Source organism: Triturus cristatus, chromosome 2_2, assembly GCF_964204655.1.
Source record: "Triturus cristatus chromosome 2_2, aTriCri1.1, whole genome shotgun sequence".
Lineage (NCBI taxonomy): Eukaryota > Metazoa > Chordata > Amphibia > Caudata > Salamandridae > Triturus > Triturus cristatus.
Genome location: NC_140582.1, coordinates 1,188,852,515 through 1,188,871,954, shown reverse-complemented (window position 1 = coordinate 1,188,871,954; position 19,440 = coordinate 1,188,852,515). Strand labels below are relative to the sequence as shown.

Genomic DNA, 19,440 nt, shown 5'->3' with positions numbered 1-19,440 from the left:
AGCCATGCCAGCCTTGTTGTGGTGTCTGCAGTATTAAGGACCCCATAGTCTTTCCCTGTTATTCGATTTACATACCATGCTCTGTGAGGTACTTTACACTTTAGATGCAAGTTAAATGTCATGTGATGTCATTTCCTGTGGTGTCACCACCATGCATCAGTAGTACCGGTGTTTGAAACCTGCAAGTTCATATCTACTTTCGGCCTTGGAATGCTGACTAGTCTGCATCAGTAAGCAGGACTGGTTCCAGACATAAGGGGGCAGATTTACAAGCCCCTTGCGCCAAATCTGCCCCAAGATGTCTACGCTTGCTGCTGCTCTGCAGGAGACTGACCTGGAGGAGGGCTGGCGTCCTTACGCACAACGTTCACATGAAAAAGGGGGGAGTCGTCTGTCTGTCTGTCTGTGAGGTATTCCCCACAGTATCAACCTCCTAGCGCCAGCAGAAGGCAACAGTCCCCACCCCCCACAATAGCATGCATGTTCTTACACATAAATAAAACACACCACACAAATGTTTGTTTGAGTAAGAAACTGCTGCAGGTTTATTACATACACCGTTATGTAATATGGTGGGTTATCTTACGGGCGATCCAAGGGCAGGCAACCAACTGGGCCGCCTGCCCGCCTGAGGAGCCAAGCAGCACTGGGGCGAACCCCGTCTGTGCTGCCCCTTCGGTGATCCTCTTCCCGGATCATGGTCCCTTATACTCACGCCCGTTTCAGGGTGGAGCGTAGCAAGGCAAGCCCCCGGTTGTTCAGGCCCACAACCGCCCGAAGGACTGACGGGGCGCCGACACGGTTTTCCAGGAACCTCCCATGAGGCTCCTGGGCTCTGGCACCCCCTATGGTGCCGCGCAGAGGTACCCTTTGGTACCAGTTTGCTTCCAGATCGCCCTGTAACTCCTCCTGCAACGAAAAAAGAACATTACAACATTCTATGCCTCCCCCGCTGCTTCCATGCCGGGTAAGCGGTAGGGTGGGAGACGTCGTGTCCAGGGCACGAAAAGAGGAAGGTCAGACGGTGGGGGAGGCCTATATACCCCCCCCTCATCCTCGCTCCCCGGCCGTGACACGCCCTGCATGCCGCAGCCACTGGCTGATACGAGTGGGGGGGGGGGGGGGGGGACTCCTCCCCGAGGGGTCCCCTAGCAGAAAGGGGGTGGGCTGGTGCCTAGCTGACACTAGAGGCCCGCCCTTCTAGCGTAGCAAGGCAAGCCGCCCGAAGGACTGATGGGGCGCCGACACGGTTTTCCAGGAACCTCCCATGAGGCTCCTGGGCTCTGGCTCCCCCTATGGTGCCGCGTAGAGGTACCCGTTTGCTTCCAGATCGCCCTGTAACTTCGCCACAGCTCTGGAGGTACCACCGTCGCCGCCAGAGCCCCCCACCAAAATAGCTGTAGTCTTGCCCGCTAGATCTTCTGTCTAGAGCCTCCAGCAAATCTAGATGAAGGAACATCCCTACTGGTTATCAATGCCCCATCTATATCCCAAATGCCCAGGACGTTAGCTTGGAAAAGCCAGAGTCCCAAGAAACCAACGCCCTATGCCTTTGAAGTTGTGCAAAGCACTAATCACCTCACGCCGCAAAGATCCACTGCGTCACATGACTCAGCCGAGTCCCAAACAGGGCGGGACAGTTTCAGCACCCTGACTCATGATGCCCCACCTGTCTGCTGATCACACTGGACGCCGCCCTTCTGGCCCCGTGTGTGACTGGACACATGTGTCTCTGATCTCTGGTACAGCAGTCCCTTGTTAGGAGACCGCTCCTACCCCCGCTAGCCAACTAGGATATTAGGGCGGGAAGGGTTATACTTGACCTTGGCACCGTCCCTTTACTTGCTAAATCAAAGCGCACATGGATTAATGAAAAGGGACATATTCCACAACTAAGGAAATAATTTTTATAGCAACTGCAGGCTTAGATTAACAAGATATTTTTGTGCATAGTGAACATGTCAAATTGGGAATAGAAATCATGCTACTGGATGTGAGAGAAAACCACTTTTGGGAGGGATTTCAGCCAATATTATGCAGGATGTTTATTTGATTTGTCTGTTAGGATTTGTTTGGAACTTTATTACGTATTCTCAAGAATCAAATGAGAGTACTAGGTGGCACTCAGTTGGACTGGGACTACTTAGAAAGGCAGGGAACAACATGCCTGAATGGAAGGTACTACATTTCAGGACATTAAGATAGCTTGTGTTCGACTCTGGTTTCAGCCCTTTCACCCACCGACTTGAACAGGGAAATAAATCCTTTCTTAGAAAGGGACAAAATAAAGATCAATTAGCTGCCAAAAACAACCACCTGGCAAACAATGCAAGAAAGTAGTAACAGATAACGGATCCATCAAAATAAATGCAATAGTATTGGTATCTATTGAAATTACTTATTTTGTACAGGTGTGCATTCACCGGTGAGTCATCAAGCATGAAGTCCAGCAAAATTCATTCCACAGTTACTACATATTTATTATTATTCTTTTCTTTTTGTCATGTGTTTTGCGATGCTTCTCAAGGACGGATGATATGTGGAAACTCCTCGGGCACATAGTACATTTATAGGGTTGTTCACCTGTATGCATTCCTTCATGGTACAGTAGTTCTGTTGTCCTTTTGAAACATTTGCCACATTCATTACATTTATATGGCTTCTCTCCACTGTGGATTATTTGATGTTTCTGTAAGTATATAGTACGGCTAAAGCACTTTCCACAGATCTTACATGCAAATGGCTTTCCTTGTGTATGCGTTTCCTTGTGTCTTTTCAGGTACGATGAGCTGAATTCCTTACCACATTCATCGCATGGAATGAGTTTTAAACCTTCATGTTCTTTCTGGTGAACAAGCAGACTTGATGACCAAAAAAATCTTTTCCCACATTCCTTACAGAAATAGGGTTTTTCACCGGAATGCATGCTCTGGTGTTTGATCAAGCAAGTTCGACGACTAAAATTCTTCCCACATGTTTGACAACTATATGGTTTAACACCTTGGTGGACTATGTTGTGTTTTATAAGGTCCCCAGACAAGGTAAATCTCTTTCCACATTCCTTACATGCAAAGGGTTTCTCTCCTGTGTGTGTCCTCTGGTGTGTCACTAGGTGTTCCGACCGGCTGAACCTCTTCCCACATTCACTGCATATATAGGGTTTCTCACCTGTATGTATTGAATTGTGCGATTTAAGGTGGTATGCTCGCCGGAAGCTCTTGCCACATTCATTACATCGATATGGTCTATCTCCCGAGTGTATTCTTTGGTGAGTAATGAGAAATGAAGACATTTTGAATTTCTTTCCACAATCATTACATTCATATGGTTTATCTATACTGTGTGATCGCTTGTGAGTGGCCAGATTTGATGACTGGTTAAAACATTTTCCACATTCATTACACGTGTAGGGATTTTCTCCAGTGTGTATACGTTCATGGGTAGTAAGTGATGACTTTAGTCCAAAGCTTTTTCCACATTCTTTGCATGTATGTGGTTTCTCCCCAGTATGTATGCGCTGGTGAGAATTAAGGTGTGATCCCTGGGCAAAGCACTTACCACATTCAGAACATTTATGTGGTTTCTCACCAGTGTGTGTTCGCTTGTGAGAAAGAAGGTGTGCGTGCTGTCTAAATCTCTTTCCACATTCACTACACTCATGTGATTTCTCTAGTGTGTGCGTTAGTTGGTGTGTTCTGAAATGTGCTAGCTGAATGAAATTTTTGTTACAAATGTTGCAAGCATATGGTTTTTCCCCGGTGTGTATTCTATGGTGAACTTTAAGGCTTGAAGAAAGTCCAAAACATTTGCCACATTCCTTGCATGAATAAGATTTTTCTTTTGTGTGCACTATCTGATGAATGAGAAGTGATGCAGTTGCACTGAAAATCTTCCCACAATCAGAACAAATAAATCGTCCTTTTGTAGCACTCCTTTTTCTTTTGGTCATTTCTCTTACTTGGCTTATATTAGAAGCTCTAACAAGTTGGCTCCTTGCTCAATCTATAAGAGGCTTTCTTTGTGAACTGTTGGGTGCTTAAATGGAGTTCATGTTCTTGCGTTGATAACACTGACTCCTCTTGAAATAGATGGCGTGGCTCACATTTTTTCATCATTCATAATTCATTTTCTTCGGTGCACTACTGACTGTCATCTCTGTTGATGGGGAAAAAAAAATTAACATTAATTCAGAACCTCGTAATGCATTTATAACAGCTACTATTTAGTTTTCATGACTAGTTGATTAGTAAGGATTGTGGGCCAGATTTACATTTTAAAAGAAAGAAACTTTTGTTTTAAACACAGTCCCTTCCTTTCAAAGAAAACATGCTCTATTTAAAAAAAAAAAGTAAGTCTACTTTAATGAAAGCAAATCGCAGGGATGGTGGTCTGCAGTCCCTCGCAGGCCACCATCCCTGCGGTGGCTCCCAATCAGTGAGTCATAATTTCCCTGCTATCTCATTAATACTCATAAAGTTGGTGGGATTATGACCCACCACGATTTGAAACTTTATGAATCAACCTATTACTCCAATGATCTTATAAATTCGTTACCACCCTAGATGCACAGAGGAATGTATTCGCAAAATGAAGTGATATAAACGTGTTTATTTATATCTAATCACCCTTTACAGTTTGAAAGTTTTTTGCTTTTCAGCTAGCATTGATAACCATCTAGCCTCTTAGCTAGTTGATGTACACCGCTGATGTCTTGCTCTTGGTAGAGACACTATTGCTCTTACAACGGAATGCATCATTAACTAGAACGTCACTGTTACAGTCGGTTTTTTGTGAATTTCTAAGGTTTGTTTAGTTGTATTTCCTAACTGTAAGCTTTGTGAGCGAGTGCTTGAGTGTCTCAGTAGGTGTGTGAGTGTCTCAGTGGGTCTGGGAGTAGCTGCATAAGTCTCTCACTGGGTGCATGAGCGTGAGTGGGTCTGTGAGTGGGTACACGAGTATCTGAGTGGGTCTGTGACTGGGTATGAGTGTGTCTGGGTTTGTGAGTGCCTCAATCAGCGTGTCAGTCTGTGTGTGCATCCATGAGTGGCTGAGTGGGTCTGCAAGTGGATGCATAACTGTGGGGGGCTGTGAGTCGGTGTGCGAGTCTCTGAGTAGGTCTGTGGTGGGTGTGAGAGAGTAGGAGTGGTTCTGTAAGTGGGTGCATGAGTGGCTGGATGCTCTGTGAGAGTTTGAGTAGTTTTGTGAGTGGGTGCATGAGTAGGTTTGTGAGTGGGTGTGAGAGTCAGTCCATAAGTGAATGGGTGCATGAGTGCCTGAGTGTGTGTGAGAGTATCCAAGTAGGTCTGTCAGTAGGTGTGTGAGTCCAAATGTGTGAATGTCTAGGTGTCTGTGTGGGTGTGTAAATAGCTGTGTCAGTGACTGGGCCACCACAGGAACATACGTGTCCCTTTATCCAACAAAAGTCCACAGTTTTGCACACAATACCTACCCACATGGAGTACTTTCTACTGGTTAAATACTAAGTGCTACCTTCTTGGGTAAATGTCTAGTACATACTCTACACTACATCTACCTTTGTATAATACAAAGGTAGGCAGAGCCATATGGGTGAAGCTTCCAAGTGATTTTGCACATTTGTATACTTGTAGTAATGTAAAGGGAGAAGGGTGGACTCTGCTCTCACAAAGTAAGGACACCCAAGAACCCACTCATCACAATCACTGCAGATTGCACTCCAGTATATCAACGATGCATTCACCTCCACAAAGCATTTTGGGTCGCATTTCAAATGTGGAATTGCCGTCAAGCCCAGGAAGTCAGGATCATTTGTAATTTGCAGCAGTGGAGCTTCAAGTTGTGCTCCTACTATTTATATATACATAAGTGCTTCCCATTGGGGAGAGGAGCTATGCCTCACGGCCGATTTCAGCTCCGGGGACCCCATCCTCTGGGGCCCGGCCACGTCTGCCTGGTTGCCCTGGCCCCACCCAGGTCATCCAGTGTGCATGTTGGGGACCGCGTGGCTGTCCCAGCCGGTTGCTCGCCTCCTGCAGGAGCGGTCATTGCTGGAAATGCAGCTCCCTGTGTGCAAGAACAATAGTTGGATCTCTTTCCCTGTCCACATGTCTGGGGGCAGAGAAAGAGATGTAAACTCTGCATCCAACAAGTTAGAGCAGTTTGACAGGCAAACAACTATCTCCCGAGGGTGAGCTCCCCAGGAGATAGTAGGAGCTGGCCCTGTGCGGTGGTGGTCCCCAAGGCCATATATGGCTCCAGGAGGAGGGCTGTGCGGCCACCCCTACCTTTGTTATTCTAAGCCTGCCGGGGGGGTCCCTGTGGCCAGATATAGCCCAAGAGGGAGGGGGCGCATGGCCCCCTCCCTCTTTTTCATCAATACAATTAGCCCCGGGGGCCCCCTCTTTAATATTTACAGTAGCACCCAGAGAAGATGTGGTCTCTGTGGGGTTACCTGGGTCCCCCCCCCGAATATACTTTACATGAGCCCGGGGAGGTGGTGGTCCCTGGGGCTTAAATAAGCCCTTGTAGGGAGGCTCCATGCGCCTTCCTCCATGTTTTCTTTTTTTTATAAACTCTGCATGCCCCCAGGACCTGGCCCACCTGGGTGCTACATTAAAAAATAAAGTGAGAAAAAAATTATATTTAAGGGTGTTACAAGAAATTTTAATAGTGAAATACTGGCGGAGAATTATCTTCGGGAAATCTCAGAGACAGTCTCCCGACACTCAGGGAAATAACCTAAATCAAGCATTATCTTGTAGTAAAAAAGAGGACATTTAAGATTAATTAATCATTATAATTCTTATTTTGTAATAGTTACACGTTGTGGAACACGTGGAATTTAGCCTGATTGGCTCGGGGAATTTAAATGTCTTAGGATGCGGACTATCCATAAAAGTAAGCATCTTATTTACCTCGAAATAGCCCAGCTCACAGGGCCTGCTTGCGCAGATGTCACACCCCTGGACCAGATTGGCCCAGGTAACCTTCCAAGGTGGTGGTGGGTGGGGGGAGGGCAAAGGGGAGGGGGGAAATTCGGACAGGTTAGACACAAAGGATAGTAAATTTATGTTAAAAAGGAACAAGAAAACAGTTCTAGGGACCACAGGAAATCAAAACACATGTGAAATAAAATACGGCATGCTTGTTCTATCAGCATGGCTGCGATAAAGGTATTATCTTTGAACATAGGTGGCTTAAACGACTTAAAAAAAAGGCAAATGGTTACTATCGGGTTACAAAACTGGGGAGCTAATGTCGTGTGCATGCAGGAAACGCATATTGAAGGATCCCAGAGACAGTTGTTAAACACACTAGGCTATAAACTGGTTTGCGCTACTTAACAAGGGGTTAAAAATCGTGGTGTGGCTATTCTGGCTAAAGGGAGTGGATTGGTGTTCAATAATTCTAAAACCGACAAGTTTGGCCGTTGGGCTATCACCGAATGTAACCATCAAATAGGGCAAAAAATAACAATTTGTGCCATTTATGGGAACGATATAGATGACCCCGCGGTCTTCAATGAGGTCTCCAATGAATTAACACACTGGCCTCTTCCGGCCCTGGTATGTGGAGACTTCAATATAAACCTCCCCATTAATTGGTCCGTAAATGATGATTGGGTCTATAAAGGGCGAAAACCGAAAGTATTCCGCTCGCTTAAAGATTTATGTCTTGTACATGGACTTGTGGATAGCTGGCAGATTGATAACTTCAATACTGGTGACCCTGGATATACCTTTTATTCAAACCCACATCGTACACATACCAGAATTGATTACATTTTACTTTCAAGTTCATTAATTAGGACCTCCCAAACAGTCAAACTGCCCCGGATATTATCTGATCACAACCCCCTTTTTTGCACGTTGACTTCTAGCTTAGCCAAATCAGAGCCTAACATGTGGTCATTTGAAAAAGCATTATTATATGATCCTCAGTATCTTATCCACATGAAAGACTGGATACCAAAATTCCTCACAGAAAATATTAATAGCTCAACAATAGAGGTTGTGTGGGATACGCTGAAAGCAGGGATCCGGGGCGAGACTATGTCATATTCGCTTCGAATAAATAAAAGAGAGAAAGAGGAATTAAGGAGGTTACAGGATGAACTTATATCAGCAGAAATCGATCTCATTAGTGCTACTAGCAATATAGATATGACCAGAGATATTTCTAGCACTTTAGCCCAAGTAGCAGTTGCCAAGGCAGCTATTACTAATATTTTTACAGATAAAGCAATTCGGAAAGCTACTGCACGAAAAGAACTAGTCTATGAAGTGAACGAGCTAGTGGGACATCAACTGGCAATGCAACTACGACAACAGGCCAATGCTAATTTAATAAGGGAAATTGTAGATCCAGTAGAAGGACTGTTAAAGGACCCAGAGCTGATCAAGCAAGCATTTTGGAGGTTTTATAAAGAATTATACACTGACAGCAGTCATGGAGACTCCATAGAAATAAAAAGATACCTAGAGAATTGTGAAACCACAAAACTCGAGGTAAATATACAGATGGCTCTGGAGGAAGCACCAAATATGGAAGAGGTCCTAACAGCTGTTAAGAGCCTCCCTAATGGAAAGGCAACAGGGCTGGACAGCATCCCAGCAGAATTTTATAGAATATTTCTGGAAGAAATAAAACATACATTTATTGATCTAATTACACATATCTTTTCTGGGGGGGAACCTCCCGGCTCCTGGGCTAAGGCAAGAATTGTTATTTTTGCTAAAAAAGAGAAACCCCCAGAACAATTAGGATCATATCGCCCAATAACCCTTATAAACGCGGACTCCAAAATATACTCTAAAATTCTGGCAAATAGAATGGCGCCTATAATACATAAAGTCATCGTCAAAAGCCAACATGGTTTTGTCCCTGGAAGATCAACTATAAATCACATTCAGAGGGTTATTACACTTTTTGATGGAACAGAAACCACCGGAGACCCTATGGCCCTGATACTTCTGGATGCGGAAAAGGCTTTTGATAGGGTTTCCTGGCCGTTTCTCTGGAAAGCAATGGCGACGTTGGGATTTAGAACCAAGTTTATTCAAGCGATACAAAAAATTTATTATAATCCTAGAGCCGTCGTTTCTGTTAATGGAAGTCTAACTAAGGAAATCATTGTTTCGAGAGGAACTCGCCAGGGATGCCCTTGCTCGCCATTGCTTTTTGCAATATATATAGATTTTTTCATCCGCTACTTAGAGAAAAACACCCATATAATCCCCATTATATCACAGGGATATATAACAAAAATACTAGCATATGCGGATGACATTGCTATAGTTACCGCAGACCCTAAGATAGCAATGCCGGTTATTGAGACCGAGGCCAGAAAATTTGGGCTGGTCTCTGGCTATGCGTTAAACCAAGGAAAGACACAAATTGTTTTAAACAAAAAAATTTGGATGGATGATCCTAGGGTCGTGCTGGGAGCTACATACCTGGGGGTGACTATCTCTTCTAAACTAGAGGAAGTGGTGGATTTAAATCTTAAGCCATTACTCAATACAATACAAAAGGATTTACAACGGGTAAATAATCTCCATCTTTCCATTATTGGAAGGACTAATGCAATTAAAATGGTGTACTTTCCAAAGATTTTGTATGTATTCAGGGCAGTCTGCTTAGAAATTACAAACCAGTGGTTCAAAGTAATGGAACGTATCTTCTCTAGATTTATATGGTCATACGCACAACCCCGGCGAGCATATAAATTTCTTACTCTTCCCAAGGATAGAGGTGGGCTAGCGCTCCCCAATTTAAGGAGATACTACTGGTCCTGTGTACTACTATACAGTAAAGAATTATTACAAGGATGTAATACTACAGAGGAAAACACTGCCTCAATCTTTCAGTTATTGGTCGGGGAATCCTGCTATGGATATTTCTGGACACACACACATGATAGCTACTACAAAAAGGTTAAATTTAAGACTCTGTATAGCTGCTTTAAGGTATGGAAGACCGTAAGAAAAGAGTTAGGGATAGGACGATTTTCGTACTACACCCCTGTATTAAATAACCCAACTCTCCCATTAACCATCTTCAAAGATAACTGTGTTAAAAAATGGTACAACCTGGGAATAATACAACTAGGGGATTTCTATACTAATCAAGGGATTAAATCTTTTGAACTCTTGAAAGGAGAATTTGGCCTAGATTGGCGGGACTTTTTTAAGTTTCTTCAAATTAGAACCTTTCTGACTCATAAATTTGGATTAAGAAACATCTGGGAAAAATCTATGACTATAGAGATAATTATACATTCTAAGAAACAGTCGATTGGGGGAGTGTATGAGGCGCTGCTGGATAAACTCCCGGATGACTTAGATAAAATGGCAATAAATTGGCAAAACAACCTGAGTATTTCTAAAGAAGGATCTCTAGACTCCTATAAATTAGCTCAAACTCTTCTTATCTCCACCAAACTTCAGACACAATTTTATAAAACCTTTTTCTGTCTCTACTATACACCGAATAAGATTGCAAAATGGGGAACTGGCAATGGGACTTGTTGCCCCAGATGTAATCTTTTTAAAGCAGATTCTATCCATATGTTTGCCACCTGCCCAGTGCTAATGCCTCTTATACAAAACATAGAAAGGTTTTTAACCTCTGTCCTTCATAGAAAGGTTGTTTTACCTCCAGAGGCAATGGTACTTGGGGTTGGTGATACAGAAAAACTTGAGGATGGCTATGACCTAGTATTTGTGGCCATGGCCGTCTGGAGGCTATGTTTAGCGTCGGCCTGGCTAGACCCGATACCGCCTACCTTTCAACAATGGCTAGCAAGGCTCTTAGCGTTGCACAACATCGAGATAGCTATTTACAAACGGAAAAACAGAAGGCGACGGGAAAGGGGTATGAATATCTGGACTCCACTTACACTTTGGCGAGATTTACAAATATGATTCACTATCAATGCCGTAACATGTATATGCTATCTTTGCCTTATTTCTTTTCATTCATCTATTTTTTATTGATTTCTTTTTCATTTTCTTTTTATTATTATTATTTTTTCTCTGGAATTTTTCCTGTAAGATCTCCTATAATAGTTATATAAATGTGATAAACATAAAAATGTATGATGTAAAAATACAAACTGTCTACTTGTCGGGAGGGGGGGATTAAAAACATGTTAAAACCAATAAAAACATTTAAAAAAATAAAAAATAAATAAAGTGAGAGACTTTGCTGGTTTTATTTTTTTTATTCATGATGGTAGTCGCAAATATATATATATATATATATATATATATATATATATATGTTATTCCAAAGAAATCTTCCGCCCAGCGCCACACGCCTGCCAATACGTCGTGCCGGTGCCTGCCATGGCGTAGGTCAGCCACAGATGTTCAAACTTAGTCAAACCAAAGGAATGAGGCGGCACCCTGACCAAGGATTAGGAGTGTTTAATTGTTTTTGAGTGATTAAACACTCGTAATACTTGGTCGGTGTGCCGCCTCATTCCTTTGGTTTGACTAAGTTTGTGTATAAATCAAAAAAACATCACCGAGATATACACACAGCATCAATAATACGCAATTCTTCTTAGTTTCTTTCTTTTTGTTTTCATTACTTTTTCTTAAGCAGAGTAGCCGCAGTCTGAAACAAGCATTTACAATGCAACGGTCTCAGCATTGCTAAAGTTAGAGCTATTGGCATTGCTCATGACATTATTTTTGTTTATGTTTTTAAAACATTTAAAGAAACGGCATTGTCATGAGCAATGCCAATAGCTCTAACTTTAACAATGCCGAGACCGTTGCATTGTAGCATTAAAGTGTACACTGCCATGGGGGTTGGGACCTCGCCGGTGGGGGCAGAGAGCTGCTGCACTTCCCTGTGGCCACAGTAAGCACCGAATTTCCCTAAAACATACATCTGACAAATAACATTTCAATACATTTAGCAAAAACAAACAGCGTGGAGCCGTCTGTACAGTGCCAGTTGGAGGCACCAAACATTTATAGACCGAGCTCGAGGGAGGGTGGTGCTATTTAGGGTGCGGGGGAGACGCCGCCACTTCAGGGAAGCAGGACGTGACACATCCTCCAATATTGTATCAAGTGACACCGCGTGGAACGTGTGTTTGTTGAGTCACCGTGCGCAGGGGCAGCCAAGGCTGATGCAAATCCGCCATATCCGGGGAGGCGCTGAATGGACGGACTGTTCTTGTGACTGCTGTCACGTGACGGCTTAGCTCAGCGCCTTGATGAATTTCTAAGTGCTGAGCTGATACAGTGAACTTCCTTTCCAGCGGCGCTACGTGACTCGCCGAGTAAATGAGTGGGCTTTCCCTGAATTAGCGCCGGATGCCGGTAAAGCACTGCAAGAAAGTGATGACTGCAAGGCACGTGGTTCCCCCGATAGCAGTAGCGCCCTGCCCCCGAGAACTCTCTCGATCTGTCACACAGACATCTGGTTCTCGCTAGGGTACGTGTTGGACAATCTGAGGGGCTTCATACAAGCAAGTGGGTCTAAGAGACCAGTAGGGCTGGGAAGAAGTCAGGCACATGAAAGGTAATCTAGACATTTCCAAATACGCAGGTTCCCTCTGAAGGGACCGTTGGGCTGGGGCGCTGTCAGTCACATCAGGAAATGAGAGCAGTTCTCTACAAATTGGTGCCACTAGTGTTGTGGGCACAGGCAGTCAGCCACTTGTCAGCCCATTGGACTCAGGCGGATGGGGGGAGAAATAGTGTACTTTGGGAGCTCGGAAGAGGAAGAGGGGGCACATATGAGGGACTCGAGAGTGACAAAAGAGAGCGTGTGAAAGCGACGATGGACTTCGAGGCATAGGTAGGGGTAGATGAGGCCACTTGGCAGGGGTGTCAGATTAGAGATAGGGTGAACAGAAAGGAGAGATGGCCTCTGGGAGGAGGGCAGAGAAGGAAACGAGGAGAGAGTCAGGACGAGGAGTGAAAGGGCGAGAGACACAAGGAGGGGAAAGAGAACGAAAAGCAGGAGAGGGGGGTTAGTGGAGGGAAGAAGTGGAAAGAAGAAGGCAGTGATGAGACGGATGGAGAGGCCCAAGCAGGGGAGAGAGGCTGCAGAGTGAACCCGAGTGGAGAGGCACCCGGAGGTGGTGGGAGGGTGAGAAGATGCAGACATGGAAGGCAAGGCGAGAAAGACGGAAGGTGGGGGCCGAGGGAGGGTTCTAGACGAGTTAAAGAGAGGGGGCTGGGAGGGGTCCAGTCCATCAGTAACTTTAAAAGTTGGTAGGTTGTCGTAGTGTCGAAGATGTTTAGCCAAATCTGTAATCCCCATTCCCCTCTGTGCGCCTCTCTTCACTGGCGCTGACCCTAAATATATTTCTTAAAAGCGGCCAGTACACCCACTAAATGTGTCTCCGCGAAAGCCTTCTCACCTTTTAATCCACTGCTTGAAGAAGTGGAGTTCAGGCCTCCTTAACACATCCGGGTTTTACTGGCAGAGGGCGACAAAGGCCAGCAGCTTGGGTCGGCGTGCGCCTGGTTAGGGGGGTGCAGTCTCAAGGAGCAGCACGCGCTCATGCAAGGAAGCGCTGCGAGTACAATAAAGTTTTAGGATGAAGACTGGGGCTTGTGAGCGCAGGGGGTGGTGTAAAGAGACAGTGGGGTTTCTGGGGGGTGGGGGGCTTATGCTCGGAACAGCCGAGCTTGGAGGGGGGGGGGGCGGGGTGGGTTGGGTCTTGGCGTGGTTCAGGAGTCATTGGACCGCAGGGGTGGAATGGCGGCAACGGTCTGACGGTTTAGGACGGGGGGGGGGGGGCAGTGTGCTCGGAGCGGCTGACTTTTAGCGGGGGTGGTATTGGGTTGAGATCTGGGTGCTGATCAACTTGGTGTGAGCGAACCGAACCGGGCGGCTGTCATGCTCTGCCTCCCGCTGCTCTTCTGCTTGTTGGCGCTGTGGTGGGAAACCCTGGGTGAGTGTCAGAGACCGGGGGGTTGCAGCACTCGAGGGGGACTTCAGTACAGGCTCACACGCTTGTCTTCCCTAAAAACGGACTGCCAGGACACTTACGGCCAGCGGGCGCCGGCGCGTGATCATCCACTTCCTGTCGCTGGGGTAAGCGCTACATACGGAAATGCCTCCGCTATCCCACAGCCTCATGTTTGCAAGCAATGGACTCACCGCAAGCCGTCCAAGATCCTCGTCAGCTAACCTACTAAAACCCATTGTTTAGATGTGAAACAAAGGGAGGGGAATCAGTAGCCGTTCTTGGGGTAAAAGCATGGAATACATTCCCCCGTCATCTCCGCCTTTGTGACGCGATACGTACGTCGGATATTTAAAAACAGTTCCCACACATGTGCTGACATTAGGCTACATGGTGTTCATCCGGGCAGATCTCACAACAAGCACACCACCGCCTTTCTCCGAGGCACAGCAGAAAATGCCTCGGAGAAAGGGAGCGTCCTTTTCGGATTTGGGGGCGTGTTTTGCTGTTGTCTCCTCCCTGAGACTTCTCGCAAAAAACACGCCCCCGATCCGAAAAGGACGGGGCATAATCGGAGTGACTGGACCTCTTCTCCAGTGGCTGGCCAGCATTTAAGAGGCCAGCCAATGGAGAACAGAAGAGAAGAGGGGCGGGTGCAAGCCCCTCTTCTCAAAGACATTAAATCTCCGGACTTCCGGTCTGCCGACCGGATGGTCCCGAGACCTAAAAAGCCAATGTTTCGCGCTCCACTGTGCTTCTTCAGGGCCGTCACAAACATAGAACATTACAATTAGAATCTAAACCATACACAACTAAAAATTAGCACACTATATCTATTTAACAACACACATGTGGACTCAGTCCACGTTTGTTAAAGCACAAATTATATATGCCCAAATGTTTTTTACATAATCTCCTTTGGGGCTACATTCAATTAAACATACAGTTAATCTGCCACCTCTTTTCATCAAAAGTACCTATACATCTATTTCCTTTAGCATTGTGCTTCGATAAACATTGTTATTATGTCTCTTTTACCTTGTGCAATATCTTGATTTTTGCTATCTCCGTGTCTTCCTATATTGTCAGGTCATATACTCCCATCAAAAAAGTATTCTATACAAATGAAGAAATATTCCCATTATTTAAATTTATATATTCTAAGAACTTCTAATTACTCCTTTTTAATTGTTAATTTATTTAATTCTCACCTTATAGCGTTTTTTTATTTTTTTATCTCCAAACGTTAACTTCATCCCTCTCAATTTTGCTTTGTGATGTTTTAGTCAGGGATTGTTTTTAGATTCCTCCCCTTGTTAAGGTCTGTGAAAAATAAGTGAAACATTTGTAGATTTCCACTTTCTTGACTTCACCCTGCATTCTCTATTTATGGCACATATATTCATTGAAACCTGTTCCACTAGCCACTCCTCTCCCTTTTTACCCTCCTTTTTAGGTCTCGCCTTGGCAGCGCATGCGCTGCATGCGCTGTCTCAGCGAGACCTAAAGTAATCTGTAGGTTTATGTTTATGGCTTTATAAAGCGCGTAGCTGCCCTTAGGCTTCCCAGCACTAGGAGAAACATAACAGTGATGGTATAAATAAGAGTGTCTGATCGGGAGGTTAAGGAAATAGCAGTGTTTTGAGTTTTTTTCTGAACGCTAGTTCGTTGGTTATCATGCGCATGTCCCTGGGTAGTGTGTTCCACATTTTAGGAACCAAGTGCTTAAAGAACCTTCCTCCCCATCTTACTCTTTTTATTCTGCCCAGTTGCATAAGATGGTCATGTGAGGACCTTAGGGTCCTGCTTGGTGTATAGTGTTTAACCAATTTTTTTATTAGTGCCGGGCCTCTGTCATTCATGGCTCTGTGGGCAATACACACGGCCTTGAACTTAATCCTCGCCTGGACTGGGAGCCAGTGAAGTTCCCTCAGGGCTGTTCTGGCTGGCTGCTGTTTTGGGATTTGTAGCAGGGTCCTAGCTGCATCGTACTGCACCACCTGCAGCCGGTGGAGGACGTATTTTGGGGCGCCCAGATACAGAACGTTCCCGTAGTCCAGTTGTGACGAAATTAATGCTTGTACCACAGTTCTACTAGATTGTTCAGGTAAAATAGGGAGAATTTTGCAGAGCATATGGAGTACACCAGTTTAAGTATGTTGGCTTAAACTTAATGTAATCTGTCTTTCCGCTTGCTATTGGCTTACTTATGGTAGCACTGTTGTTATCTCCCTTTCCATTGGCTGTTGGTCACTTGCTAACTTCCGTATAGTCCCGATACAGCGGCGCCTAACTACAGCATTAGTTCACTCTGCTTGCACTTCTTTTAATTGAAGCGCAGTGTGCCATCTGTTTTTCACACTGTAGCCTGCCTTTGCAATTGGAGACTTTTGAGCACGCTGCGAGGTTGTAGCCTGCATTTGTAATTGCCGACTTTTGAGCACATGCAGAGTGTGGAGGCAAGCTGTTAATTTAAAGTATTTGCTGATTGCGTCCATTTATTTGTTCATTTATTTGTTCATTTTTATTAATTTAAAGTATTTGCTTTTTTTACGTATAGTAATTGTGTCTGTTTACTTGTTCATTTATTTAAAGTATTTGCTAATAATTGTGTTGAGCCGACCACGAGTCTCGAACACTGGTCCACAGCTCCCGAGTCGGCAGCTCTCACCGCTGAACCATAATCTCTCCCTCCGAGAACAGCATGCAGTTCTCTCTACATACTTTGATCCGGCAAGAGTCCCTGTGTATGACATCATAAAGTACCACCAATACGCTAGTAAGAGTCCTCTTGGCTGCAAGTTGCCAGGCAACAGCGTCGCAGAGCAGTGACGTTCAGCCGGCAGCAGCCACTGTGGCTGAGCTCAGCGATCTCCGCTTGTACAAATCCTGGTCAGAGCTTTACCATCAGCTGCAGCAGCATGTCTCAACAGACCAGCATCTAGGGTAACCGCCCCTAGGCCACGGGAGGGACCCTTGTCCTCACACTAGACCCCACAAGTGCTTAGGATACGAGGGGCTCTAATAGCACAGCAATAACTTCCGCTCGCAGATAACACTTCCAGTGCTGTAAAGCATAGGATCCAACTGCTGGTACTCCTTGTGTGGCTGCGGCAGCCATGCCTCTCGAACCTTGGGCTAGACGGGGAGGTGCTGCCTTGTACTGCCTTATTTTGAGGGAGTAAAAAGAGGTTCTTACGGGAGTAGAAGTGGGCGTGGATAGGATATACAGCCCTGAGAAGCAGTGCTGAAACCATTTTCAGAGCGCAGATTTACGTGATTTTAAATGGCAACGGGTAATCAAGAGCCTGCGAGGTTTATGTGACTCTTTGTGAGGAGAATAATTAAACTTCGCTCGATTTTGTTTCCTAAATCTCCTTCTCGACGCGTAGCAAGTGTTGGCACTTATGTGCTGCGAATTTGCACTCCCCGCGTCTGTTTGTATTTATTTTTGCGTGTCTGTTTGTATTTATTTTCGAGGGCTGCATGCAATGCGCGCAGGCCGAGCGGCTGCAGTGATCTTTTACAGCAATTTCTTTGAATTCAATCTTTAAACCAACAAATGCGGCTGACGGCATCTTGGTGCCCCGCCTCCATGGTACTACAGATGCCAGTGATGCAGGGGATGACTCGCAGGCTTCTCTTCGAAATTCCGTACGGTTACAATCGTGGCACGCCCCGCTTTAGCTATAAACAACTTAAGCTAAAGCGCGGGTGCCGCTTCAAAAGTAAATAATTAGAAAAAAAATGATACGCTCGGCCATTACTGTTTATTTTCCTTTCTAATGCTGTAATAAAATGAAATAGACATGATCGGGACACGCTTCGTATAATGCTCATGCAGGAGAGAATATGTCCTTCACTCAGTCTCAGTGCTGGATGACTTTTTCCTAAGCAGTCCTGGGGTCTCTTAAAATGTGGCACTGTCTCCGATACTGGGCTGCTTCTTTCAGTGTTGAGGTCTCTCATAAAATTCGGAGGTCAGTCTCCTTTCTAGTGTAGTGTAGTATGTCTCTCTCCTGCAATGACGCGGTCTCTCCGCAGAAGCACAGTCTGGCTTTTGTATTAACCGTGGTCTCTCGCCTGTACTACTGTCTCTCTCCTGCACTGTGGAGAGACACTTCCAGGCAGTGCAAGGTGTCTCAGGCAGTGCGGGCAGTTGCTCACGTGCAGCGTAGATGTCTCTCTCGTGCAGTGCTGCCAGGCTCCTGCGCTGTTATCTCTTTCATTGATGCTTTTCTTTCATCCGCTCATGCAGTGTTAGAATCACTTACGTTGATGCAGTGCTTTGTTTTCCCGCCCCCTGGTCTTGGGACAGAGTTAAAATGAAGTCGGGCTGCAACTTGTGAGCTTCGCTGTGTACAGGATTGGCCAACATGCACAACATGTCAAGAAACCCTTTTCAGTTCTAATGCACATCAAAAGAAAATAGTAATCCTAATGGTGCAGACAAAAGGTATTACTGTATCCCGAAGACCTAGCTTAAACACACCAGAATGCCCCCAAAAGTGTTCAAGACTACCCGGAAAAAGCACTGGCAAATTAAAGTTTTGCACCAACAGTGTTGATGTGTACTTCTACTCAGGTAGATGTGCGCATATGATGAGGAAAACGTGACCATGCGTTTTCCCATCACCCTTCCTTAATAAAAATGCTTCAGTCCTGAAACAGCTAGCAGCTCAACAATGCGAATACTGCCACAGAAACAGGCCCACAGCCCTAGTTAAAGTGCCATGGTAACCAGGAGTGCGCCTTTTCCGGCCGCAGGAACCAGTGAAAGGTCCAAAGCCTGTGACGGAGAGCCCTTGGTCTCCATGGCAACAAGGCAGCGTTATCTGGCCTGGGGGTGGACGGAGATTAGTCCAGCAGGACACTCCAAACTTTTGTTTACTCTGCTGCTTGGGGATAGGGGTTTGGGTGGGGGAGGGAGGAAGCATCAAAGAAAGGTGGCAGCAATTTCATGGGCTTGAGGGTTGTTTGCCTGCAAGGACAAAACACAAAGTCTGCACTTCTAAACCGTATGAGCAACATTTAACTGGCATTCAGAGTTTAACAGAAATAATTATGTGGCGCAGCAGTTCACATTTTGTGCCACCGCGAACACTGCCTTGAAGCATCCCCACATTGTCTCCAAGTAAAAATTTAATTACGCCACATGAGGGTCTAGATGGATAGGTTGAGCATTTCTCTTCTGATGTAAAAGTGACACAAGCCACGCTGTAAATGCAATGTGGAACAAGGGTTACTCGTGAATGTCATTTATAATTCCATCACTGCCACCACTCTTATGCATCAGTCTGACAAACATACCATCTCCTGTGGCTCTCAGCAACACTTGCAGCCAGGACATCAAGGAAAGAACTGTAAAAATAACAAGCATTGAAAATGCAATAGGTCTCGCCTTTAATTAAGTTAAAGCCATTTGCTTTGCTAATGGTATTGTATAGCAAAGCAAATGGCTTGAACTTAATGAAAGACGAGACCTATTGCATTTTTAATGCTTGTTATTAAACAGGAAACAT

The 19,440-nt window shown here is 45.2% G+C and overlaps 1 protein-coding gene across 1 annotated transcript in view; it reads right to left on the bottom strand.

Annotated features, from left to right (window-relative positions):
- Positions 1 to 189: 189 nt before the first annotated feature.
- The window catches only part of LOC146863347 (uncharacterized), a 53,586-nt gene continuing 34,335 nt past the window's right edge, over positions 190 to 19,440 (bottom strand). The window contains exon 2 of the mRNA XM_085642788.1: positions 190 to 4,155. Coding sequence (XP_085498914.1) covers positions 2,471 to 3,949 — 1,479 coding nt within the window. The 5' untranslated portion in view covers positions 3,950 to 4,155 and the 3' untranslated portion in view covers positions 190 to 2,470. The remainder of the gene's footprint in view (positions 4,156 to 19,440) is intronic.